Source organism: Lethenteron reissneri, chromosome 12, assembly GCF_015708825.2.
Source record: "Lethenteron reissneri isolate LAM-NWPU_2019-01 chromosome 12, ASM1570882v1, whole genome shotgun sequence".
NCBI classification, from domain to species: Eukaryota; Metazoa; Chordata; class Hyperoartia; order Petromyzontiformes; family Petromyzontidae; genus Lethenteron; species Lethenteron reissneri.
Window position 1 is genome coordinate 787,068 of NC_083790.1, and position 25,870 is coordinate 812,937.

Here is a 25,870-nt window from a genome sequence, read left to right on the forward strand (position 1 = left end):
CTTCACTATTTTGCCTGGTTTTGTTGTAGACAAAGGTCAATATTGAACAAGACATCTCAATATTCGTTTCAAATCTCAACATTTTGCTTTGTTGGGAACCAATGTCGACTTTTGGGAACACAAATTGCTTTTTATTTTAGAGGAACAATTTTTTTAAAACTCTGCTTTTTTTATAAACAAAATTTCACACCCGTTTGGAACTTCTCGGTCGCTCGTTTAAATCTCTCCAATATTTTAATTTAGTTGAGAACAAATGATTGCTCATAAATGTTTAAAAATTTTAAAAACACACGTTGGGAACAAAACGTCAATCTTTTGTTTGGAACAACATTTTCAACCTCAATCTTAGTGTTTTTTGGGAAGTCTTCAACATTTTTTGTTTCACTGGGAGCAAATGTGAGCTTGTTTCGGGAACATGTTTTGAGCAAGATAAATATGTTGATGAAAAAAAAAGCAAGTTTTTTTTCTAATTATTTGGTATTTTTCTGAGGGAAAGAGCTCCCGTCTCCGACGAGTGGTTTGTTTGGAACTGGCAATGTCCCCGTCTGTGACTGCTGTACACAACGCGGACGCCAGACTGTTTCACTGACTTTATTAAGCGATAATGCGAGTCCCATACACAGCGGGCGATGAGATTATGATGACGAGGCATTGCTCGGCGCATGGTGCCGAGGAGCGGAGAGGCCGTTCGGTGAGAATGGACCCTCTAATTCACAAGCCCAGCTCCATCAGTTCCAAATGCACATTAACAAGTCCGAGCCGTTATCCCAACACCAATAACCATAAGACCAAACTTGGGCGAAAGGCTGCAGCCTTGTAGTCAAATAGTGATGAGATTAAAGCTAGAATCTCATCAGACTGCCTGCCTCGGGTTTATATCAGTCAACATTCAGAAGCCTTAGCTCGCGAACAGACAAGAGGATGTCACGGGGTCATTCTCTCATTAAGACTCCCCGTGGCAAACGACCGACAACATCAATGAGTACAGGTCACAACCGCGCTGCGTGGCAAAACGTCCCCGATAATCCGGACCAGCGAGTCGAGCCTGGCCAACCTTTGCCCTACAAACCTGGGCACAAACCCACAGCCACACGACGGATGCACAATTGGTTCCATCACCATCAACAGGCCAATTGTGCGATTCTTGAATCGGCGGCACAAACGCTACTGGAATGTCAATAAATTCAGCTGTTGGCCAACTCGTACTATAAATGTGGACTCTCAATGTTCGTATAAGGTGCCATGTGATACAAAATTAGGATTTGGAGGAAGGAAAAAGAACAAGAAGTTTGAGAGTTTATACAAGCACCGTTTCTCCCCCTGAATCGTTCTCACGACAAGTTCTGGCAAAATCGTCCTCGCGAATTGTGTGAATCAAGCTGAACTGACTTCACACGCTTCGAAGCTACCCTGTGCGTTTCTGGTGTCCGGAATGACGTCAAACTTGGAAATGAATTATGTATTTTCCAAGTTCCTCGTTAATCCACGAGAATATCCTGGCATCCACAATACAATAGTGTTTTCAATGAACCCCAGCCACCTCCTGAGACTGTACTTGTAATTACTGCCGTAACAAAGCACTACTTTGCGACCAACACAGACGCATGTTTAACGATAACTGACTGCAACTGTTAATTTGGCTTAATAATAAAATGAACCAACAAGAGAGCGTAATGCCGCACCGAACGGTAAGTTCGACGACTAAATACAACGCAAGACGTGTTATTATTTGCACTTGTTCTCTGTTGGTTACGTCACAACCTCTTCCCCCAAAAAAGGCATTGCCACCTCATTTTTGCAAACCGGCCTGGAAGATCGGCAACGCTCATTTGAAAGACAACCGGTCCGTCTGCTGTCAACAGCGCTACCCTCGGTCACGTGCCATTCGATCGAAACCTCACAACGTAGAGATGCACAATAAATAAAACGTAGAGAATGCGTACATCATAGCATATCGTTTATGCACAACGACCGGATATCCGTCAAATTCACCTCCACATCAGCACTGCACCAGCGACAATGCACACACGCACGCACTCAACTAGCTGCTTAGTCGGGGCGCACAGTATTTGCTAATAAACTTCGGAGCATTCTCATGGTCCCTTTCTCCAGTAGCCTGGTCCTATTTCACAGTACGCTGTAACGTCAAGTGCTCGACAAAGATCATTCTAATTGGGTTAATTGCACGTCACTCATCCCCTCTACTATAAATTACTTGCTTTACTCAGTCACGCACACTCAACTTGCACACAACTCGACAGCGCAGCACTGCAAAACAGCCCAGGTGATGGACTGCCACGACCCTGCGTCAAGGGGCACGCAATGGAAAAAAACCCACCACAGGCGCGGGGAATAAAGAGGCAGCAGGGGTATGCAGGTAGACGGGTAGGTGGCTAGGCGGCTAGGCAGATGCGTACACCCCTGCTACCTTTATTTAACTGCTGTAGTAGCCACCATGATTCTACCTGAAACCACTTCTCTCCCCTCCACCAAACACGAAACAGCAGGACCTTCGCCTCCTTTCACGCCACATCTAACTCCACTTCCATCTTGGTCTCCAAAGTGGAAGTGTCTTCACTGTCTTCACTTCCAGCTGTTCCTGCTGCTGCTCCTGCTCCTCCTTCTGCTGCTGCACCTCCTACTCCTCCAGCTCCTCCTGCTGCTACTGAGACCAAGGCTGGCCGCACCACCACCTCGGAGACTTGCGAGGAAGGTGGCGGTGGTGGCACGTGCGGTGGCAGCTGGACCGGCACTTGGGTCGATGTTTGGACTGGTACGGCCTGAGCCGTGGCTTGGGCCTGGGCCGCCAGCCCCTGGCCGGAAGAACCCTGCGATGAGCCCTGGCCCAGCGTGATTTCGGGGCCGCCCCCGTAGAGGGAGACCAGGTAGTTCCAGGTCTCCCGGGAGATCTGCCCATAGTCTGCACCTGTAGTGGTAAGAGGGGGTCGACAAAGGTTCACGATTGTCAGCTGTTGCTCGGAGTTGCTCGGAGTTATTCACATCCACCGGTAATTTAATTAAAGCATTACACACGTGACTGTACTTATACAGGAGGTACAGATGTTACATATCGAGCAACTCCTGATGCCATCGAAAGAATTACCAGATTCGACACAGTTACAATTTCGTCAGTTGCTTTTCAAAATCCATGTGATTGAAAGAAAAGATTACACACAACACAAACTAAAAAGCGTGCATTGTTACAATTGCGATTCAATGCATGTATCACGAACTTTTAAACAATATTCATGCTTGTATCACAAACTTTGAATCGATATTCATGCATGAATCGACGCACGGCTACACTGCTTAATCATGCCATCTATTATAATACAAGTAGCTGCAACGTGAGCGCTACATTCATGACGGTTGGTTATTTCCCATCACCTGCTTTAGCTGCGATGTGGCCGCCCTTGTTAACTGCAATTTTGCTGTTGTCGATTGGCCCTGGTGCTTCTGCAACACAAACGCAAAACACACTCAACAGTGAACAGCAACAGACCATACTTCACCGTGCTGGTCAGCGCAGATTGAAGGGGGCAGCAGAGATATTGGAGCACAGAGGTACAATACAACACTTCGATTTTGCTGCACTGCTCTGTACTGCCCACAGCATGCATGGTGGTAACCACCCCCCGTGGGGGTTTCAATATTGCTCACTGCCGATGTTAGCTGTAGCTAAGAATCGAACTCGGGTCGCCAGGTTAAAAGTGTAGTGCACTAACCACTGCGCCACCGCCAATGGCGGAGCCAGTGGGGAGGTGGGGTTCACGTGCCCCCCCAATGATCCGATCAAAATCCCTAATTTCGATCGAATCATTGGGGTTTATTAGTAATACATCGGCATCTTGCGACCCCCACTGCCACTGTGTAGCATATTATCACGTGCCAGGGACACTCTGAGATGATAGGACAATAGTCCGAGTCCATAATTGGCAATAAGTAACGGCAAAGCAGTTATAAGTGACTCACATAATTGTGCGCAGTTGTGTATACAGGACACGACTTCCCTGAAGGCAAACACCTTCAGCGAGCGCAATGGCGATCACACACGGTTCGAATTCGACCCTCGATCGATGGCTGCGCCCATCGCCGCACACGCGTCGGATAAAAAGCAAGGGACAAGTCCTTACTTACTAACAACTCCTCTATCATTTTTCATTGCTGGAAGGTTTGCCCCCCCCCTACCTGAAAATCCTGGCTCCACCATTGGCCACCGCTGCACCCCCGATAAGTATTGTTGCATTTTGTCACTGCAATTGTAATGTGCCTGCAAGAACTAATTGATATTTATTTTCCTTGTATCAACTTTGTACTTTTAACCCAAAGAATGCCTGGATATCCAGGCGAGCCGCAGTCTAACGCGTTAAGATTCTCGCACGTGATCCCACACACACATCGCACTTCTCAAAGAGACCGACATTACGCACATATGGAGGCATCGGCCAGGGGAACTTGCGGCAGCTTACACAGCCAAACCCTAAGCCGCCCTCCTCGGCGATAATACTGCTGCTGGTGTTAATACTGCTGCTGGTGTTAATGCTGCTGCTGTTGATGATGCTGGTGGTGTTACTGTTGATAATGCTGATGTTGGTTTTTCTGCGACCGCCACTCACCGCTGTCTTTGCCTTTGACGAACCCCTCCCACTCACGGAACCACTCCATGCTGATGCAGTAGATCACGCCCGGGTGCTCGTCCGCCTGGAACGCCTTGTTCTTCTGCTCGCACCACACACAACGAGTCTAAATGGTGTGACCACACCTCAAGACTTTGGGACACATGCCCCTCATCTCTAGGGTAGGTCCCGAACAGGAACAAAACTTTATACCCAAGTTTTGCTCGTATCGGATCATCTTTACGAACATTATCGTGGGCCCCCCCCCCACCCCCCGTTAGAGTCAGACAAATGGGCAGACCAAAAGGCAGGTTGACTGAGCTAATGCATTAAAGCACTTTCAACCTGGACATTAAAAAACCCCTGACATCATTTGAAACGGGCAGACCATTTGTATGCCGGCATCATGGTTTGCCAAATTCTAAATATTACCCGCATATCAAATTAGGATTACACGCACGGGAATCATCGCCCCTGACTGGCAAGGCAAATGTCCGCTTGCAGGCCAGGTGCCGAGTGACCTTGCGCCGCACAGGGACAGCTGCTTTGAGATCCGGACATCTGTGAAAAAGAGCTTTCCAGCTCATCAGATGTCCTCTGATTCTGAGATTAAACGTGGCACAAGTCGCTTATCGCGTGCAAAGCGCTCCGAGACGCCCCGGCCGTAAAGGAGGGTGCTCTATAAAAACACAATAATTCTCATCAAACCTTAATTATCCTGATTATCATTAACCTCATTGGCAAAGTAAGCATGCATGTTGAACTTCTTTCTCACCGTACGGAGCCAACCGTGCTAATCGCAGTTGCGGGACGCTGCACAAAGAGGTAGCAAGTCTTAGCGAGTCTTGGCGACCTCACCCTGATGAAGGTGTCCATCTCGGTTTTGCGTCGTCTCTCGAGCCGGTCGATCTCCACTTGGCACACGCTGCACACGTACAGGTGGTTCACGGCTGGACCGCCCCCATATCTGTGCGTTGGTGGGGGGGGGGGGGGAGACAAGCAGAGATCCGCTATCAGCATGCAGAGCTCGTGTTTTTTTGTTACAGCATTTGAGAAGTATGATTTTAGACGTACAGTATTACCTCGTTACATAACGAACCGTGCTTGTAACCATCTCCCCATTTCGAGCAAACGTAGCCATAACAACGTGGATTTCTCCCTCCACATGGCGATTATGTTACGTCAGGGACCCCGCGTATCACGATCGCACGCAATGGCAAATGTCTAATTATTGCGTTCTTACACTATGCGGGACTGTATAGTACACATTAAAGTAAATAAGGACATTAAAACATCATCACCGCAAATGTGTAAATGTGTATGTGCACAGCTCTCCTGGTCAAATGCAAAAAATTAAAAACATGTACGTGTACAGTATTGCTTGTACAGTGCACACACATGTAGTTGTGTCGTGTTTTTGTATTTGTAGAACTGACCAATAACAACACCACACACGCCCAAAGAACGATGTTGACACCAACACCACCAACGCTGTTGTTACTGCTCGTTTTTGTACGTTTTAGCGAGTCGACAAGCCTCACCTGTTGTAAAGGTAATCCCACACGTTCTGCGGGAGGATCACCACCAGGTCGTCTATATAGCTCGACTTGTGTGGTGGAACACCTGGTGAAACACACACAAAGACAGAGATCCCCCGCATAACCTTTACCAGACTGTTGGGGCAAGTGCTGCTTGCAAGCGCAACGCACACTCAATGTAACAATTTGACAAATAATACCGACAGTTGTGTGTGTGAATGTGAGAGAAGCAGGTGACTTTCTAACTCAACGACCAGCCACACAGGGTCAACGGCGGTCACAGCCGCACCTCCGTGGGAGCACAGGAAGTCTTGGTTGGTGATGGGCCCAGGCTCGGCGAACGTGTTGAGGCGGTTGAGCCACTGGCGGGAGATGTAGAACTCGAGCAGACTGGGCTCCTTGAGCCCCGCGAGCGACATCACCTTCTGCCGCTCGCGCATGGCCTCCTCGTTACTCTTGCTGCAGCGGGGAGGAGAGAGGCGAGAGAGGCGCAGAGGGAACAGGAGGAGGGAAGTGAGATATGGAGTGGGGAGGGGAGAGGGGAGGTGCAGGGAGGAGAGTGAAGGAGATTAAGAAGAGAGGCGTGGGAGGTGAGCAGTGATGATGAGTGGGGCGGCAGAGCGAGTTGTGGAGAGGGGAGTGGAAGAGAGGGGAGGAAAGATGAAGCGAGGTATGGTGAGCGGGAAGGAGCGAGACGGAGAGGGAAGAGAAGGGAAAAGTTGAGATGAAGGGGGGGAGGAGAGGGGAGGAGTGGCACAAAGACAGGACGAGTGGGGAGGAGGGCAGAGGAAAGGGGAGGGGTGGAGAATATCCGTCTCAGGGTCATTCCAAATTGACTTCAATAGAATATCCGTAATGATCAGCGTCATAATAAAATCGTGATAATTTTTGTTTAAATGCACAGCCCTTTCGTCAATCCACTGTTGGATGAAGGCCTCCCCACGGCGTATTGGACACAAGAATTTCTTTGTGGCGGGCTTTGGATATAATCAGGTGGTGAGAACTCAAAGAGGCCAGAGTGAGTGTCATTTGCAAGTGACCTGGGGCATTGGTCTGAAAGTGTGAGTTCTTGTGACCTGCAGTGTGATGGTTCAACAGTGTAGAATAAAACCAAGTCCTCAAAAGTGTGCATGAGGAATCGACGAATCAAGCTCAGGGGAACAGTAAACCACGGCAGTAGCGATTGAACAGCGTCAAGGAGGCGACGGACAAAGCGCTGGGTCACGGGTTCTCGGTTTGCACGCGCCGTGAACGTTGGGCGGCACTCACCGGTAGAAGAGAACGTAGGCCTCGGCGTTCTGCACGACGGTCTCGTGAACCTCGGTGACGCACTGATCGTCGAACTCGTACCACTGCCCGTTGATCACGTTCTGGCAGTACGCCACGTAGTGTCCGCCTGCGGGGTCACGGGCAGGGAGGGTGTCCGTGAGCCGTCGCCCCCTGTTACTCGAGGCCACGCAGCCGGTGCCGATAAATGGATACATATTTATAATGTACAGACACGGCTAGTTGACAGGTGGCTCAGAGATCAGAGCACTGAGCTGGCATTATGATACAATGTGGATTTGTATTACGTCTAATTTATAATTATAATTTTAAAAAATTGATTTATATAGCTTCATTGTTCATGCAAATTGCATCTCACAATTGCATGAACGCTGAGGAAGCAAGATGGAAGGCGGCGAGCTGTCACAAGCAGTATATGTCCGAGATCTGCAATCATCTATATATATTAAGACGTTATGAACCAATTAATGCGCAAGAGGTGGGACCCACTTCCAGCTGTTCCGTGGTGGCAGATGACGGAGAGGAGGTCGTAGGTCGTAACTTGGGACTGGCTCTCCTTGGCCAGGAAGGGCCGCATCTCAAGGCCCTCGGTGGGGAACGCCACATGGCTGCCGATTTTGGTGGAGTACATGAGTTCGTGCCGGAAGCGCTTGAGGTGGACGCAGAGGATCTGAGAGGGGGCACAGAAGTAGGGGGGGGGGGGTGCGCGAGTGGAATTGTTTCATCTCAAGGAAGCTCTCAGATTCATTTTTATAACATGACAGTGAACGTAGCGGTCGCGTGACACAGCGGGACCCAGAGGAGAGGCGGGGGTCCAGGTGTAACGTGCAATGGACGTGAAATGTCGTCGTTCACCGACCTCGGGCAGCTTGAGCACCTTGCAGTACTTGATGCCGTTGCGCAGCCTGCAGGCACAATACAAACACGTGGGGGTCAGAGTTCAGAGGGCAGCGTGAAGAGCCTAGGTGGTTCCATGCTCCCTGGATCTACTTGGGTTGAAGCTCAGATTAATGGGGTCAGGATGCTGTTAGGGATACGACTGGGGGCAAGGGTTAGAGTTAGGGCTTCCACGATGGTTAGGGCTTTTCATCATCATCAGGCCTTCTCCCACCTCCCCCTCACCCCAAGCCATTGCCATTACTCATGGTCTCTGGATGCAACATCCATCCAATTACTGCACACAATTTTATCTCATCGGTGGGTGGTAGACTGTGGTGGATGGTGGGTGGCAAGGTAGTGGGTAGTAAGTGGTGGGTAGTGAATGGTGGGTGGTAGGTAGATGGTGGTGGGTGAAAGATAACAGATGAGGGCAAGTCAAGAGGGCAGCGGTTGCGCTTGAGATGCAATGTGAGCAGTGGGAGTCACTCACTTCTTGCACCGCTCACAGCTGTACATGTTGTCTCCTATCCCACCGGGTTGGCGGGGGGGGGGGGACGGGGGTGCAGTGAGAAAATGTGAGTGCAGGGTGATCATCATTGGAACAACATCACTGTCATTATCATAAATGTTATGGGGCGGTCTAGGCTTTGGTTCACACGCAAAACAACAATTCCCATCGCGTCCAAATGTGAATGCAACTCAAGACATTTCACATCATGCAACACAAAGCCACATTGCGGGAGAGGAGGACGGAGGAGGCTGGGTGGTTAGAGCAGGGGAAAACAAAACTCCGGCACAGCCCAAAGGGCAAAATAACCGGGGCAGCACCAACGAGTTCCAGGGCATCCCTTAGGGGGGGGGGGAGGGGGAAGGGGGGGTTAGGGCCTTCAACAAAGTCGAGATCATCCCTTGAAAGGGGCTTGCACCATGCAATAACAAATCAACGATCCACCAATCGATAAGAAAAAGCCGTTAAATGGGAAGCGGCTGGTGTTGTGGGTTCAACTCCCGTCCCATGCTGCCGGAAACGGCAGCCTCTCCCCCCAACCGCATACAAACCCCACGGACAGCTGTCACGGGCACGGGCACTGGCGATGCGGCGCGGGCGGCCGCCCCAGCAGCAAGAGACAGCGCCGGCTGGACCTAAGTGAGCGCCGGCGGCCGCTCCCTCACCCTTGAGCTCGTCGGCAGCGAAGAAGGCGGCGAGACAGTCCTGCAGCGTCACCACGGGGCCCCAGAACCAGCTGGGAACGCAGGACACCACAAACCTGCGCGTCACGGTGGGAGACGCGACATGTGACATGCGCCCTCCGCCCCCGCCGGGCACTCCGCGAAGGGCACCCGTGCGGCCGGCTTGCCACAAGGGCGGCCACGTGGCACGTCAGCCGTGTGCCGAGCTCGCCGCTGCCGCGAACGCGTCCTCTAGCGATCACACGCGGCACGGGGGACCCTGCCCCCGGCGCGATAGGCAGCACGCTGGACTCACAATCTAGGGGTGGCCGGTTCGATCCGATCTCCCGACGAGGCAGTCGATACAATGGAGTTTTATCCGGACTTTCTGCCTGGATCTTGTCCTGACAACGCTCGACGCAATTTCAAACAAAACGGATTTGCAACATTTTGTTGTGAGAATTCTGGGGAGATGATATAATGATAATAAATACTGGAACACCACGTGACAATTTAATTTGTGTGGCCGTGTCAGGTGGTGAAAGGTCGTAACGACACAAATTTGGCCAGATAATGTACGTGGCCTCGACTACAAATCTATGATTTATTATCATTGTGATGTGTGTTAACCCAGAAAAGTATAAACGAGTCTCCAGACTGCATAATCAGGAGGGTCCCGCCAATATTGCTGTGGCTGTGTGTGATCTCAATTGAGTAATTTGCAGGTAATTGTTGCAGCATTGGCGATGCTTAGGCCAATACCAGTTATATTGTACAGTTTAAATTAGCTATGGGTGGAAACCGGAGAACCCAAAGAACAGGGGGAGAGAACCTATAGACTCCACACAGAAAGGTCGCCCGACTCGTGAATTAACCCCAGGGCTCTGAAACACTGCACCACCACCCTGCTGTCCAGACCCCTGGCAGGCGTTCCACCCACCGGCCCCTCCCGCCCCCGTCTCACCTCCGCACCACCCCCCTCAGCACCCCCGTGCCGCACTCACCTGCGTATGTAGTCCATGAGGAAGGTGAGCCAGCTCTGGGAGCTGTACGCGTCAGAGCACGCGCCGCCCACCTTGACGGCGGCGCCCTGGTGGGCTGCCGAGTGCAGCTTCGCCAGGTCCTCCTTGCCGGGGATCGGCAGCGAGATGTCCTGGAACGTCTCCACCGTCGCCGACACCTGGGCCGCACGCAGCCGCGCGCCACCGTCCACCGCCGGCGCCGCACCCACAGCCACAGTCACAACCACGGCCGTGACTGCCCTGCCTAGACGGCCCCGCGCCTCGGCGTCGTGGCTCATCGACGTTTTCAAACAACGCTGCCCGAAGGTCGTTTGAAAAATCGACGACCCCTCGCACTCGACCGCGGTTTCCAAACGACCCCCCCCTCTCCCCGACGTCGATCACCCGCTCACTTGGCCAACGCAATGGACCACTCCCTGCCACTCATTTAAAGCCGAGTGCGACCAGGTGTTTACTTAAGGCCGAGTCGACCTGTACGCGTGCATGTATGGACGTTGAACTTCTCTCGCACCGTACGTAGGCAACCGTGCTAATCGGAGGTGTAGGGTAAGGACCTAAAGGAGCTGCAAGACCGGCGTGGATATCGCTCACCCCCGACATTAGTCGTGGCCAGGAATGGAACCGAACTCACGTCGCCGAGTTAAGGGCACTGCGCGCAATCAACAGCACCACAGCTCTACCTCTTCTCAACCATCAAGCTAAAGGTGCAGCCCTGCAAGTGCTTGCTCGCGCTACTGCAGGTGCAAGGGGCCTCCACTAGAAGCAGCTCCCGAGATGCACCTATGGAATATATCTTGGCTTAATCTTCGACGCTGGCCGGGCGTCTTTCAAGAGGCAGGAGCGCCCACACTTGATCCCTACATCCCACACGAAGGAAAGGAACCACACAGTTCTACTCGGGCAAGGGGAGGCAGTGGCAGGGGCTCACCCTGTCGCACGTCAGGCACTGCACCGAGCTGAGGATGGAACCGTCAAAAATGTCTGAGATGACGCTCCGGAACTTTGGCTGCTGCCGCTTCTTCGACATGAAGGACGAGCCTGCGACACGCGCACACGCACAAACAACAGAGGCAAAGGTCCCCGTGTAGCCTATACGGGCCGTTACAGCAAGCGCCGTTAGCGAGCCGCACCTATGAAGGCCGGCACGGCGCACGAGGGGGTGGTGTTACCAAAACCTTAAGCGCTGTTGGCGAGCACTGATGGGTTTGGACACGTGCACTCACGTACGCACGGGCGACATCGCCCCCCGCTCACCCCCCCCCCTCTCCCCCTAGTGGCGACGGTGCGTACCCTTGCCGTGGGACAGCCCCGGTGGGGCACGCACGGGGCTGGCGCGGGGCGGGCTGCTCGACAGTTTGGTGTAGACGCGGTCACCGGGAGCCGGGCTAGACGGCCGCGACGGCGTGTACGCGCCGTGCTCACTCTCGGGGTCTGCACGGCACACGCAGCACGTCGCAATGTCCGATCCACTGCAGTCGTCGTCATCGTCGTCATCAGCCATTGTCTATCCACTTCTGGATGAAGGCCTCTCTCTCGTGCCAGGAAAAGCCCAACGAGTCGAAAGACTCGTTCTCAGGAGGGCCCTGCTACATTGGGATGTTTGGCAAATCGTAATAAAACTCGAGAACCAGGGATGAAACCCGCGCAGAACAGGGGAGAAACAAACTGCACGCAGAAATGAGCCCGAGTAGCGAGTGAAACTCAGGCCCTCCTTGATGCGAGGCACTGCACCACCACGCTGTGTACAAAAAGTTTCCCCGGAACTGGGAGTCGCACACAGCTGAATACCGGCCACGGGACCGGCAGCGCGCAGAGCCATCCGCGTCGCCAAGCACAGCGACGGAGCGACGGAGCGAAGCAATCGAACCGCCGGGGGGCGTCTCACCGGAGTGCCGCGGAGGCACGGGCGAGCTGCGCTGCGCCGGCGGGGAGGTGCGGCCGCCGCAGCCCAGCGAGTCGCTTGCACCGCCGCCGCCCCCCCCCTCGCACCCCGCCTCCCCCTCCGTCCCCTCGGCACTCTCCGAGTCGGCCGAGCTGGAGCGGCGCAGCCGGCGCTTGCGGTCGCGGTGGCGCGTGGTGGGCGGCAGGTGCTGGTTCTCTTGCGCCGCCGCCGACGACGCCATCGACGACGACGCCGTCTCGTCCTGCATGAGCATCTCCATCTCCTGGTCCTCGACGAGGTTGGCTCGCTCGCGGCACTGCACGGCGCAAGGGGTTGGCGGCGGCGGGAGGGGAGGAAGGTGACAGTGATGAGCACCGTTGCACGCACGTACGCTCACACGCGGCACATTGTCAGTGCACCCTCGCTTCGCTTGGTCTGCTAGGGTCTGGTGCGTTGGTTCACAATGAACGCCGAATACGGCCTCATCCAAAATCTCACTGATGTACGTATGTGTGCATGTTGAAATTCTTCCGTGCCGTACATAGCCAACTGTACTAATCGGAGGTGCGGACAGCTGGTGGTAGCAGTGGAGTTATTAGCAAAGTGGTGGACCCAAGAGAGCGAAGGGCGACCGTCAAGTCTCTACAAGGTCGGTGACGGACGTCTGCCTCATCTTAAACAATCCATGGGGGGCTTGAGGGCTCTACGATGTTGATGGCGAGTTTAGTGGTTTCATGAGCAGGGGTGGACTCGTCCATGTGTGCAACACGCCCAGAGAGTGAGTCATTCACATGCGACCAACAGTTCAGTGCGGCATAAATTACATCACTGACAACACATTGCACGGCCCACTAACGCTGATGCTGGAGGGCGACTGCCACCAACTGTACAAGAACATCCTGCACGAACCTCCTCTATAGAGGCCGATCTTGAGACCGCTGATAGCGGTCATCGGGAAGTCCACTCAGCTCCACATCCTCCTGTACCGCATCAGTCCATCTCCTCCCTAGCCCACGCAACGCCCATTTTCTTCCGTTTGATATTAGGAAGCGACTAGAACTATGCACTTTTAGATCGAGATTAAAAACTAATTTCTTTCTAACTGCTTTTTTGATTAGTTTGTCGTCCTTCCCCCACACCTCCGATTAGCATGGTTGGCTACGTACGGTGTGAACAAAGTTCAACATACTGTACGTACATTTAGCCCCCTCTATCTGGCCACGAACAACAATATCTGGTTTAACACACAAACACGCGCGCAAACACATACACACACGTACCCCAGATCGCGGGGGGCGCCCCCCCCTCACCTCGCTGCTGATGCCCGAGTCGCAGGACACGAGCTCGTCGTCGGAGTGGGTGCGGTGCTGCTCGCACGGTGCCAGCTGCTCCATTGCGGGCCCCGGCGCAGGGGCATCATCCGGCTCGGTCTCCTTGAGCTCCTCGTGCAGCTGGTCCATAAGGCAGCGCAGGAACTCCTGGGCGTCCTGCGAGAGGCAACCTCCAGTATAAGTAAATATTCTGAGCTGCCCTGGAACCGCAGTTTGTCATCAACCGGCAGTGGTCACCGAACCGCCATTGCTGGCCTGCCGCTACCGTTACTGTCACTGCACGCAGAAGTGGCGTTACGTAATCGCCACCACAATTGCATCACCAACGCACGAGCTCTATCGATGCCCCATCAAAACAGAATCGCGCTCATCGCTCCACCACCACCACTACAGCAAGATCAGGGTGCCGCAACCACTGCATCATTCCATCACCAAACCATCGCAATAGCATCACCACTATTGCCCAATAGTCTCACCATCACAAAGCCACGTCCTACTCAATGTGACCATCGCCATCTCTCCAACGTCATCAGGGTTCCAAAATCACAGAATCATTCTCCCACCAAACCACCCCAATCGTCACTACCCCACCAACGCAGTCTCACAATCACCAAGCCATCGCCCCTATCGGTGTGTCACAATCATCACTCCTATCATGTCACCACCGCACCGCCACGGTCTCATCATCACCCACCGCACCATGACCAGTCCACCGTCACCACCATAACTGCCGTGTCACCATGGCCACCCTGCCAGCACCACCACTGACCCTCGTGTACTGTTCTATAAGTAGCCACACGTACCTGCTGTGCGTAGCCCCGGAACATGGGGTTGATGAGTTTGATTCCATGAGCCAGAGTCGTGGGAACCAGGTAGCCGTGCCTACGATTGATACAACACACGACATGACGTCCCGCGAAATTGATCATTATCATCATCGGTCATGATCCATCCGCCGCTCCTCCTCCATGAAAGAGCACGGCAGCCACTCATCTTGTTTTCTCTAGATTGTATACTCATCGTTCCGATGGCGTCACTTCACTAGACAATGACATTTCTATTTGAAACCTTTGCAGGGGGGAGCGCACCACCTTCTGATCCCGACCCTGACGCACGCTCCCTCCCGCTCTCACCTCTTCTTGTTCCAGATGTCGGAGACGAGCTTGTGGTAGCTCTTGCAGAGCGCCGGCTTCTTGTCGGTTCGCACCAGCCCTCCACACTCGAGGAAGAACTGGGTGAGCGGAGGGCTACTCATGTCACACGCGCACAGACACACAGAGACACAGAGACACACACACAAACACAGAAACACAAAGATCCCCCGTATAGCCTGAACAGACTGCTGGGGCAAGTGCTGTTAGCGAGCACCTATGAAGGCTGGCACGGCACACGAGGGGGTGGGTGGCCAACACTATGCCCGGCCGCCTTTGTCTCCCCAGTGGTGATGTTTTACACACCACACCAGGTACTAATTTGAGGATGAGTTGACCGACGGGTGTTGGGCATGAGCGGGATTCGAACTCGAGTCACCGGGTTCGTAGTGCAACGCACTAACCGCTACACGACACACACACACAGACAACGACACACACACATGGACACACAAACAAGGGCAAACATGCAAGCAGAGACACATACACGCGCGTACACACATGTACGCACGCACACAACACTGCATTATTGCAGGTACATGATGTTATTCATTCCTCGTGATTAATTTCGGTTCGGTCTGTCCAGGTCAGCGACCTGCAAGATATTTAGACACCCAGCACACCACACCCAGTTTACTTCCTCCGACTATGGCCGTCGCTCTCAGTCACCCTTCATCTCAAGCACCGGAACGTAGGTCCACGCCGCCGATACCCCGCACGAGCTAAAGTGCGCGAGGTCAACGCCCCGCACGCCGAGTTTGGAGGGCCACTCACCAGTTAGACAGCGCCTGCAAGGCGGCATTCATGTAGCACGTGTTCCCAATGTTCTTCAGACCGGTGAGGCCTGTAAGGAAGAGGTCGCTCACTAAAACTCTCGTCTCCGCTGGCGCAACGCTTCCCTGCCTCTGGGTGCATTCCACGAGGCAAGCGAGCACATCGCAAGCCCAAGAATCGATTTGAATTGACGTTAAAATCTTTATCATCGTCAGAGTCATCGTCACGATAATTGGTGACCTTTCCACCGCGGCCCTGACCTCGGGGTCGAAGGTCGTCATCGTCGACCTCGGACTCTCCCTCCTCGCCGGATGTCCCAGGGATGGTCTTGATGGGCGAGGCTCCTCGGATGCCCCCGTCCTGGCGAGTGATAGTCCACAAGACAAAGATCTCCCATATAGCTTTTACAGACTTTTGGGGCAAGTGCCATTAGTGTGGGCACACACACCAATGCTGAAAAATAACCTGCAAATGACACAGCAGCAGCAGAAATATCACCCTCCCTCCTGCGAAAACTCGGCAGCACCCTCCTGAAAAATAGGCTTGAGACTCATCAGTGAGGCTTTCCTGGGTAAACACACATCAGTGCTGGCTGGTAAAGGTGAATGCCCAGGACCAGCTAAGATATCACTTGTCACTGATGTTCGGCATGGCCGAGAGTCGAACTCCGGTTGCCGTGTTATAGGGCAGCGTGCAAAATGTTGTTCTTCTTTAATATTGCAGATTGGCAACGTTTAAATGTCTATATGAAGTTTGGTGAGCGAGCCAGTGAAACTCTGCCAGCGAGTGATTGAAGCGGGCAGTGGCGTTACTATGAGGTCCATGGTTTAAGATATATACTAACATGGACAGCCATTAATTTACATAGAAACCCACAGATTGACATTCACCCATAGACTTGCATAGAGACTCATAGACTTGATGGACACGGGGAGTGGCGTTACCATGTGGGCCATGATATGAGGTTTGTGGCTCGCAGTCGCACTACGAGCTAATTACGAACTGCCCATCAGTATTGGAGAAGAGGGCTAAACATGCCTGCGATGTGCCGATGCGGTCGTCCAATAACGACCGGGGAAACCTGAAACCGTGACCATCTTGTGTGGGGTTAGCGATCAAACGCTCCCGTGAGCAACGCTGCCGCTGCTCCAGCTCAACACCCACTGCCACTCACGATTGAATGAGGACGCTGTTGAGTGCTTGCGCAGAAACCACTTGCGACATGAACACATGAATTTGTTGCAATGCCGATTGTCCCGATGTTGAAGTCCAGAATACACACCTCATTCAAGACCCAAACATCACATCTCCTGGAGCTGACATTACTCCTCGAAGAAGATGGAGTAACCATCAACCGCATCAGAACATCAACAGGCCGATGCGCGAGCCTCCTTCATGAGTGTAATAATAAACGACAAGGTGCAGATTGGTGGCCATGCAACTCAAAATATGGACCAAAAAGATAAACCACTGTACTCTGCACTCTTTAACAGAGGGATAAAATAGCAAAGCTACACGAATGATCTCTCTCCTCAAGCCCTCTTGTCGTTGGCAGCAGACCTCGACTGAACATATTGCTGGTGCTGCTGCTACTGCTGCCATCATGCACGTGAATATAACGGTCTTTACTCAAGACCTTCTTCCACGAGAGTGAGAATTTCTGAACGTTGCCAAATGCGTTTCCGGGTCGTACCGCACGTCGCTCGGCATGAGACAGCATCGGAAGAGCCGTGCACAGCACAACTGTAAACGCCGACACGGGCAGTATATTTTCCCAAGACGTCTCCACATAACTGCTAACGCAATCTTTTAAACAAAAGAATCGCAAACGTTTAAACGTCAATTACGCTTCGCATGCAATCGGCCTACATGCAGGCGAAGAGCCGCACCACTTAGTTTGCGTTGCGGCGGCAGGCGGTGTCGACAGCCGCTCGTTACATTATTCATTGACCCCGCACTGCACCTTTTATCTTTTTGCTTTTAATTTCACGAGGCCACGGCTGACGACCGACATCAAGGGCAACCGTGGCAACATGCGCTCCGTCAATAAAACTACCGCAAGCGCACAGACACACACGACATGAACGGCACTGGCCAAAACGGTCAAAATGCTAATAAACACATTACCGGAAAATTATTCAAACGCGATAACACATGGCAACATCGCAGCCCACTCTGCGAGAACTGGGCAGGACCATCCTGAAAGGGAGTGTTGAGACTCAGTGAGGCTTTCCTGGCTAAACAAGTGTGCCAATCATGATAATACAAAACCTGCAAATTATTTGGGAAACTTTCTCGGGTACGTAAGGTTTGTCGGACTACGTTTTATGTACCGCAGTACTCTGGTGGTTTTTACAGCAGTTCAAAGTAAAACTGCGATAAGCATGTTAAGGCTCTGGTGGATGTACACCTCATAAGTTAGCGTTGCAGAGTGAACGGTATTTACCCCTGTGACTCGCGACTTCATGGCAACGTTGCATATTACCAAATGGAAATACATTTCGCTCGCATCGGGTCAAATGTGGAGGGTGAGTTACTCATCGACCCAAAACCTGAACTGCATGCACACGTAGGTGCTATGGAGTTCGCAGCAGACAATGGTGCAGCAAATTATAATGTTGTACTGCACCGCCATGCCGGCCCATCTATGCTCCGAGCCTTCACCCACCCGTACTGACCGTGGTGAAGGATGGTCAAGTAACCCCCACGACCCACATGGCGCCCTCCCTCATCCAGCAGTGGGTTGACAAAAGGGTTAAATATATATACGCACGGCAGGCGTACACTAATTAAAATCTGCATGTACGATTGGTTGCATTTTACAGCGCTTGAAAACGCATCCTACTCAGTGTCATATTTGGAGGGCAAATTATTCTCAAAGCCCCAAACACTTTATCTGGAGCGTCCCACGTGAGCATGGACGGGGAAGCAGAAGTGCGCACACACACACGCACACACACACACGCACACACACACACACGAGGGCACACACACAAGCGTGTGCATACACACACACACACGAGCACGCACACACACGAGTGAGCACAGACACAGACAGACAAGAGCGAGCACGCGCACACACACACACACAAGAGAGCACACACACGAGAGAGCGCACGCACACACACGAGCGTATGCACACACACACATGAACGCGTGCACACACGCACACGCGTGCGAGCGCGGGTGCGATCGTACCGGCATGGGCTGCGCGGCGGCCGGCGAGGGCTTGCAGGGCGCGGTGCCGCCCGCCGCCACCGCCGCCTGCTTGTCGAGGAACACCTCCCGCTCGCACACGTAGCACCACACCCGCAGCGTAGTGAGGTTCACCGTCAGGCTGTGCTTGCTCGTCTGGGCACACGCACACACGCACACACGCGGCGCAATAAGCCGTCGGCACGAACGGCCGAAACCTCCCCGGAGTACGTGCGGCGGTAGCGGCAAGATAAGCGGGTTTGAGCCTGGATAGTGCTAGTGTAGCGACATAGAATGGGTCACTACGGCGCATAGCGCTGGTTAATGGTAGACAGTGGGATGGTGGGTGTAGTGGCCCGGTCTAGCAGCAGGGCAGGTGAAGTGTGCCCAGGAGTGTGTAGCGCCGGTTGCTCACAGTGAAGGGCATTTGAGGATACAGTGGCCGGTCTGACAGTTGGGCACGTGACAGGCACGGATGTAGGGTAAAGGTGACAGAGGGGACACGTGGGGCAGAGCCCAGAACCTTCTGGTAGGTTCTAGAAGGGGGCGTGGCCGAGGGCGAGCCAGGCCACGCTGGGGAGGATAAAAGGGAGGCCCCGACGCTGGTTCGAGGCTGCTGCGGTTTGGGAATGGAGTCGTCGTCCACGAAGTCTTATATAGTTATCCCCTAGACTGTGGAGAGTGTAGAATTAACGTGTATGCCTCCTACTATTAGTGTCTCCGAAGTGACTCGCTACACGTGGAAGGGGCCACTCCCACCCAGAAGATGCTGTTGGCTTCTGGGTGGCACAGCGGTGACACTTGGACTTCACAGAATGAAGGAACTGGGTTTAATTCACCAATTGGGCACCTTTGAGTGTGCAAGTTTGTATGTTCTCTCCCTGTTCTGCATGGACTTCCACCGGGATTTACGGTTTCTTACTATAGCTAAAAACACACAATATAATCGGTTTGACTGAAACCCCCAATGTAGCAAAACTTAAATAATACGTCTTCAGACCGAGTGTGACTGTATATTGTTGGATAAATAATAATATTATAATCACTGCAACTCAAGACAGTGATGCTCCAAAAACAGAAGTTGAAATTACAAATTTATTTTAATTTATCTCGGCTGCCTATTGCAGTGACAGCCGATGCATCACCTACAACTGACACACGCAAACTGTTGAGACCACATAACTCACGTGCATGCTGGATTGACGCATCATCATCACAACCACAGCCAACATATACACTCGATGCACATCGCCACTGCATTTATCTGAATGCACTTCGTGATCATGAATAAAATGGTGGGCGCCTCAGCACCACCAGTCAAAGAGAAACCATCATTTCCCAGCACCATCGTTTGCAGCGTACACAAACAAGGCTGTGTCACTCCACCCATGACTACATTTTCAGTTCCCCTTGGTGCGAGTCTATGCCTTCAGAGATGCTTTGTTTAGCCTCGTAGACTATTGGGTTAAGTGCTGTTAGCAAGCACCTATGAAGGCTGGTATGGTACGCAACGGAGTAGTGTTGCTGGCACCGTGATCGGTTGCACTGGTCTTCCCAGTGCTGATGTACACACCTTACCAGACACTCGCTTAAGGTTGAGGCAACTTAGGGCAGGTGGATGAGTTATGCTACCACTTGCTACCGATGTTATCCACGGCCGGGAAACTAACGGCGGTCAGCAGATTCGCAGCAGGGTGTGTCGACCATTTTGCTGCCACTCCCGATACATCCAGAGCAACAGTGATGTCAACATCGCTCTTGTGCCAGGCTAGGTGCAGCAGTTTGAGGCCACCAATGTAGTGGTGTCCTGTGACCTCCGGCAAACCCTCCCTCTCATGCTCGTGCACACAGCACGGGCACTCCCATGCGTACCTGCGCATGCAGAGTGCTGTGGTCAGTGAACGATTCTCCACAGCCCACGTATGTGCAGCCATCCTTTCCGGTGAGATGAACAGACGCACACAGACACGCGGGAGTGTCATGGTCAGGCGGGAGGCATCAAACACCTTTAACCATCGCGATCAACTTCATTGCTGGTGACGCGCGTACGATCGCAAGGTCCACACTCGGTAGTTGGCTCGAGTTGTAACATTTCTGTTAAGCTTGGATGAGTAATGCAGACGTGCGTGCACGTGTGTGTGTGCACATGTGTGTGTGTGTGCACATGTGTGTATGTGTGCACGTGTGTGTGTGCACGTGTGTGTGTGCACGTGTGTGTGTGCACGTGTGTGTGTGCACGTGTGTGTGTGCACGTGTGTGTGTGCACGTGTGCACGTGTGTGTGCACGTGTGTGTGTGTGTGTGTGCACGTGAATGGTGTTCACCTGCAGGCAGGCCCAGAGGTTGGGGCCAGTCGCTGCGCACGACTGGCAGGTTCCCTGTAACACACAGTGGGGCCACAGTGTTTAGCTCCACGACCAGAGCGAGTGTCAAGGCTAGAGTTAGTATTCAAGCTTATAGCCATCTGTATGTCCATCAGCAAAGATTATAACTTGATACATTTTGAGCTGTTGGGTGGCTTCAGGAGGAGCCTGGTAAATATCTGAAAAGTTTCCAGTGAATGAGCTTGGCAGGCAACGGTGTTACTGTGCGCGATTCGGTGTTTGAAATCGGCAATTGCGATCGCACAGCGGGATGTGATCATTGCTTTGAATAAGGGTGTCAGAGCTACGGTGACAAACTACGAATAGGGTAAGAGTTAGCGTTGAGGCTTTGGTTATTCCGAGAGTAAGAGCTGGGATTGGTGCGAGTGCCATGTTGCGTATGCACGAGGTGTGCGGAGACATGCTTTTTGGAGCCACCTTGGACTTCTGGATGAGCTGCTCCTTCGTAACCTCCCCAACGCTGCCGAGGTGCACACACTCCCCCTCAGAGCTGCCCATATCGTCGGCCACACGGCCCTGCTAGCCGCATCACAAACACCACACGGCAGTTAACCTGACCCCACAGCACACACACAGGACAGTTAGCCCAGCCGCACACCATGCATATACACAACTTCCGCGCCACGGTTAACCCAGTCGTGCACCACCACGCTCACACACACCAGGTGACACCACACACACACACCTGGACACAACCCCATACTCCCCATCCAGGTAACCTCTTTAAACGCAAAACCCCAGGTCTTACCTCCACACATCATGCTCACATCACTCACACACACCCCAGGTGTCATCGCCACACACCATGCTCTCTCACACACACACACACATCACGTGACCGACCCACAACACACACAGCACCCTGGTGAACCTTTCAAACACAACACACTCACAAAATAATAGGTGACAAAAACCACACACAGACCAGGCATCCCCTACACACACAAACACAGACTCTGGGTCTCTTCTGCTCCCACCTCCAGGTCTGCATTGCTCACCGTGAACATGCGACCTGGCTGGGGGAGGGAGCCTGGTCGGAGGAATGTAGCCTGGCTACCCGCGCGTTGTGTCTCGTGTACCCTCGCCTCAATGCCCGCATGCCACGCCTGCCTATGGGCAGCAGGCGAGGATTATTTTGCGATGGTGGGGCTGTGTTTTGTTGACGGTGCTGTACAGTGCCATAGTCCAACTACATCGAGATGTCGATTCTGTCCACTCCGAGCTGTCTTCCTCTTCAAGTTGCTGCATGCTCCCTGCCCACCCCCTTCATTCAAATTGTCGAGCAGCCTCCATGGCTGGTCTGCCTCCTGACCTCTACACCGACATTCACAGCCCTTCCGGAGATTCCTTCATCACGCTCTCACCTCTGTGAAAATGTGCCCCGCAGATCTAAACATTTGACCTTATTCTGGGTCATCATCATCATCACACATAGCATCATCAGCACCGCCAGCATCATCATCACACATAGCATCATCAGCACCGCCAGCATCATCATCATCACACATAGCATCATCAGCACCGCCAGCATCATCATCATCACACATAGCATCATCAGCACCGCCAGCATCATCATCATCACACATAGCATCATCAGTACCGCCAGCATCATCAGCACCGCCAGCATCATCATCATCACACATAGCATCATCAGCGCCGCCAGCATCATCATCATCACACATAGCATCATCAGCACCGCCAGCATCATTATCATCACACATAGCATCATCAGCGCCGCCAGCATCATCATCATCATCATCACACATAGCATCATCAGCGCCGCCAGCATCCTTTCGTAGCGAACTTCCTTCATCACGCTTTCACGTCTGAGAATGTGCTCGATTCTGGATTGCACTGGACGCCTCACTCCTCCTGAACCCGCAATAACATCTCGTTTCGTTCCTCGTAAATAGGGGCACTGTAAATGAGTAATCAGAGGTACAATTGAGATAAATTAATTTAAATGGATTTCTACTGATTGGCATGCTTTGTTAATCTCAAAGTAGTGTTTGACGTTGTCTGTGGGTTGGTGAAATGTGCTCGCGAGAGCGTTAAGCAGCAGTAATGAGACCCCTGCAGTGAAATGTGCCTGATCATCATGATCATGGGTGCAGCGACGGTTCGTGAAGCTGTAATCGCGACAATGTGGGTGCCGAATCTTGTGTAGCCGGTGCTAAATCGAGGGCGAGTGCAATGGCTATCGTTAATGGTCGGGCTAGTTTTAGTGGCAATCTTAGCTTTAGGAAGAGTGCGATCGTCAGTGCTACGGCTGTGGTTAGCGACAGGGCTACAACGAAGGCAAGTGTTAGTGCCACGGTAAGTTGTTATTGCTGCTGTTGGTGTCAGTGTTAGTGCTACGGTTTGTTTTGGCTGATGTGACACGTCTGGTGCCATGGCTCGTGATGGCATGGCTCGTGTTGGGGGCGAAGCCAACGCTCGTTTCGTTTCAATGCGAATCGCTGCCGACGCCACGAACCCAGACGCGAAACAACCGCGAGCTCGCATGGCTGTCGGTATCAACAACAACCAAACAACACTCGCAACACAACAACGTTGTTATAGAACAGACGTGACAATGACCTGCTGCTGCTGCTGCTGGTGGTGAAGAGGGCTCACCTCCTCACGATGACGCGGCCAGGCCTGATGAGGCAGGAGGAGGTGGTGATGGCGGAGAGGGGCAAGAGAAGGAGGAGGCGATGGTGGTGGTGCTGCTTGGGGGAGGCGATGGAGAGGAGGCGGAGAGAATGAGGAGGTGGTCAGGAAGGGGAGGACAGGAGGAAGATACGGGGGTGGAGGAGGGAAGTTGATGATGGTGGTGATGATGGCGAAAATAAAACGAGGTGAACAGAGGTCGAGTGGAATTAGAACGAAGAGTAGATCAGACCAGAGGATGAGAGAGACGAGGTTGAGAATCAGTAGAGGACGAGGTTTCTGATGGTGATGTTTGCGAAGATAATGCGTCTGCTTATGTCAGTGATGATGCCAATGATGACCAGCGATGCTGATGTTTTTAACGATGGCGATGCTGCTGATGTTAGTGATGCTGTTGCATGACGTTGTTGATGTTTGATGATGATGTTTTTGACGATAGTGATAACGCTATCATTGATGTTGCTGATGATGCTGTTAGTGCTGATGCTGCTGTTAGTGCTGATGGTGTTAGTGCTGATGGTGTTAGTGCTGATGATGTTGCTTATTCTGTTCGTGCTGCGAATGATATTGCTGATGCTGCTGATGAGGATGATGATGTTGCTGATACTGCTGTTAGTACTGACTACTGAAGAGGATGTGGATGTCGCTGATGTTGATGCTGCTGTTAGTAGTGACTGTTGCTGATGATTTTGTTGATGTTGCTGCTGTTAGTATTGACTGCTGCTGATGTTGCTGATGATGTTGTTAGTACTGACTGCTGCTGATGATGTTGCTGATGATGCTGTTAGTACTGACTGCTGATGCTGCTGCTGTTGTTAGTACTGACTGCTGCTGATGATGTTGCTGATGATGCTGTTAGTACTGACTGCTGTTGCTGCTGCTGATGTTGCTGATGATGTTGTTAGTACTGACTGCTGATGATGATGTTGCTGATGATGCTGTTAGTACTGACTGCTGTTGCTGCTGCTGTTGTTGCTGATGCTGTTGTTAGTACTGACTGCTGCTGATGATGTTGCTGATGATGCTGTTAGTACTGACTGCTGTTGCTGCTGCTGATGTTGCTGATGATGCTGTTAGTACTGACTGCTGATGCTGCTGCTGCTGTTGTTAGTACTGCTACTGACTGCTGTTGATGATGTTAGTACTGACTGCTGCTGCTGATGATGTTAGTACTAACTGCTGCTGCTGATGATGATGTTAGTACTGACTGATGATGATGATGTTAGTACTGACTGCTGATGATGATGATGTTAGTACTGACTGCTGCTGATGATGATGTTGTTAGTACTGACTGATGATGATGATGTTGCTGCTGCTGATGTTAGTACTGACTGCTGATGCTGCTGCTGATGATGATGATGTTAGTACTGACTGCTGCTGCTGATGATGTTGTTAGTACTGACTGATGATGATGTTGCTGCTGCTGATGATGTTAGTACTGACTGATGCTGCTGATGATGATGTTAGTACTGACTAAAGCTGCTGCTGATGATGATGTTAGTACTGACTGATGCTGCTGCTGCTGATGCTGCTGATGATGATGTTAGTACTGACTGCTGATGCTGATGCTGCTGATGATGATGTTAGTACTGACTGCTGATGCTGCTGATGATGTTGTTAGTACTGACTGCTGATGCTGATGATGTTGCTGCTGCTGCTGATGATGATGTTGTTAGTACTGACTGCTGCTGCTGCTGATGATGATGTTGCTGCTGCTGATGTTGCTGAGTCTGCGGAGTCTTCCTCTGCGCAACGGAAATGTCCGCACTGCAGCGCGCGCCACTTCCGGAACGGAAACGGAATCGGCTCCGGCGGGAAGGAGGGAAACAATCTGGCGGCCACAAATTTGTTCCGGTTTTGTGATGTGTGTTCCCCCTATCGCCCTGACGTAAATTTTGACTTAACACGCCCTGACCCTCTTCATTTGACTTGTGCAGTATTCACGGTTAACCGTCGATACGCGTATGGGAACTTACTGTATGTTTATCAA

General features: G+C 52.2%; 1 protein-coding gene across 12 annotated transcripts; it reads right to left on the reverse strand.

Annotated features, from left to right (window-relative positions):
* Positions 1 to 576: 576 nt before the first annotated feature.
* LOC133341697 (ubiquitin carboxyl-terminal hydrolase 20-like) lies at positions 577 to 25,680 on the reverse strand. 12 transcript variants are annotated; one of them, XM_061550313.1, is made up of 26 exons: positions 25,564 to 25,680; positions 23,845 to 23,936; positions 21,646 to 21,744; positions 21,169 to 21,222; positions 20,718 to 20,780; positions 18,849 to 19,001; positions 15,911 to 16,010; positions 15,651 to 15,720; positions 14,859 to 14,972; positions 14,529 to 14,607; positions 13,675 to 13,881; positions 12,398 to 12,710; positions 11,803 to 11,943; positions 11,440 to 11,550; positions 10,495 to 10,705; positions 9,494 to 9,588; positions 8,811 to 8,844; positions 8,301 to 8,346; positions 7,931 to 8,111; positions 7,424 to 7,550; positions 6,444 to 6,613; positions 6,158 to 6,239; positions 5,475 to 5,583; positions 4,617 to 4,719; positions 3,388 to 3,456; positions 577 to 2,926 (listed from the first exon to the last, which is right to left on the reverse strand). In XM_061550313.1, the coding sequence occupies exons 3-26, from the start codon at positions 21,724 to 21,726 to the stop codon at positions 2,523 to 2,525; spliced, it is 3,117 nt and encodes a 1,038-aa protein (XP_061406297.1). In that variant the 5' UTR covers positions 21,727 to 21,744; positions 23,845 to 23,936; positions 25,564 to 25,680; the 3' UTR covers positions 577 to 2,522. The 12 variants fall into 12 exon arrangements, with proteins under 12 accessions (XP_061406297.1, XP_061406301.1, XP_061406310.1 ...); XM_061550317.1 differs by having other exon boundaries at positions 21,646 to 21,747; XM_061550326.1 differs by having other exon boundaries at positions 23,809 to 23,936.
* Positions 25,681 to 25,870: the final 190 nt, after the last annotated feature.

Bases quoted from the DNA above. Each gene is read 5' to 3' on its own strand.
- LOC133341697 (XM_061550313.1), bottom strand. From the start codon at position 21,726: ATGGGCAGCTCTGAGGGGGAGTGTGTGCACCTCGGCAGCGTTGGGGAG. The intron at 20,781-21,168 runs GTGAACACCATT...CTCACCGGAAAG, and splicing joins ACCTCTGGGCCTGCCTGCAG to GATGGCTGCACATACGTGGG. The intron at 11,551-11,802 runs GTACGCACCGTC...CGCGTGTCGCAG, and splicing joins GGGGCTGTCCCACGGCAAGG to GCTCGTCCTTCATGTCGAAG.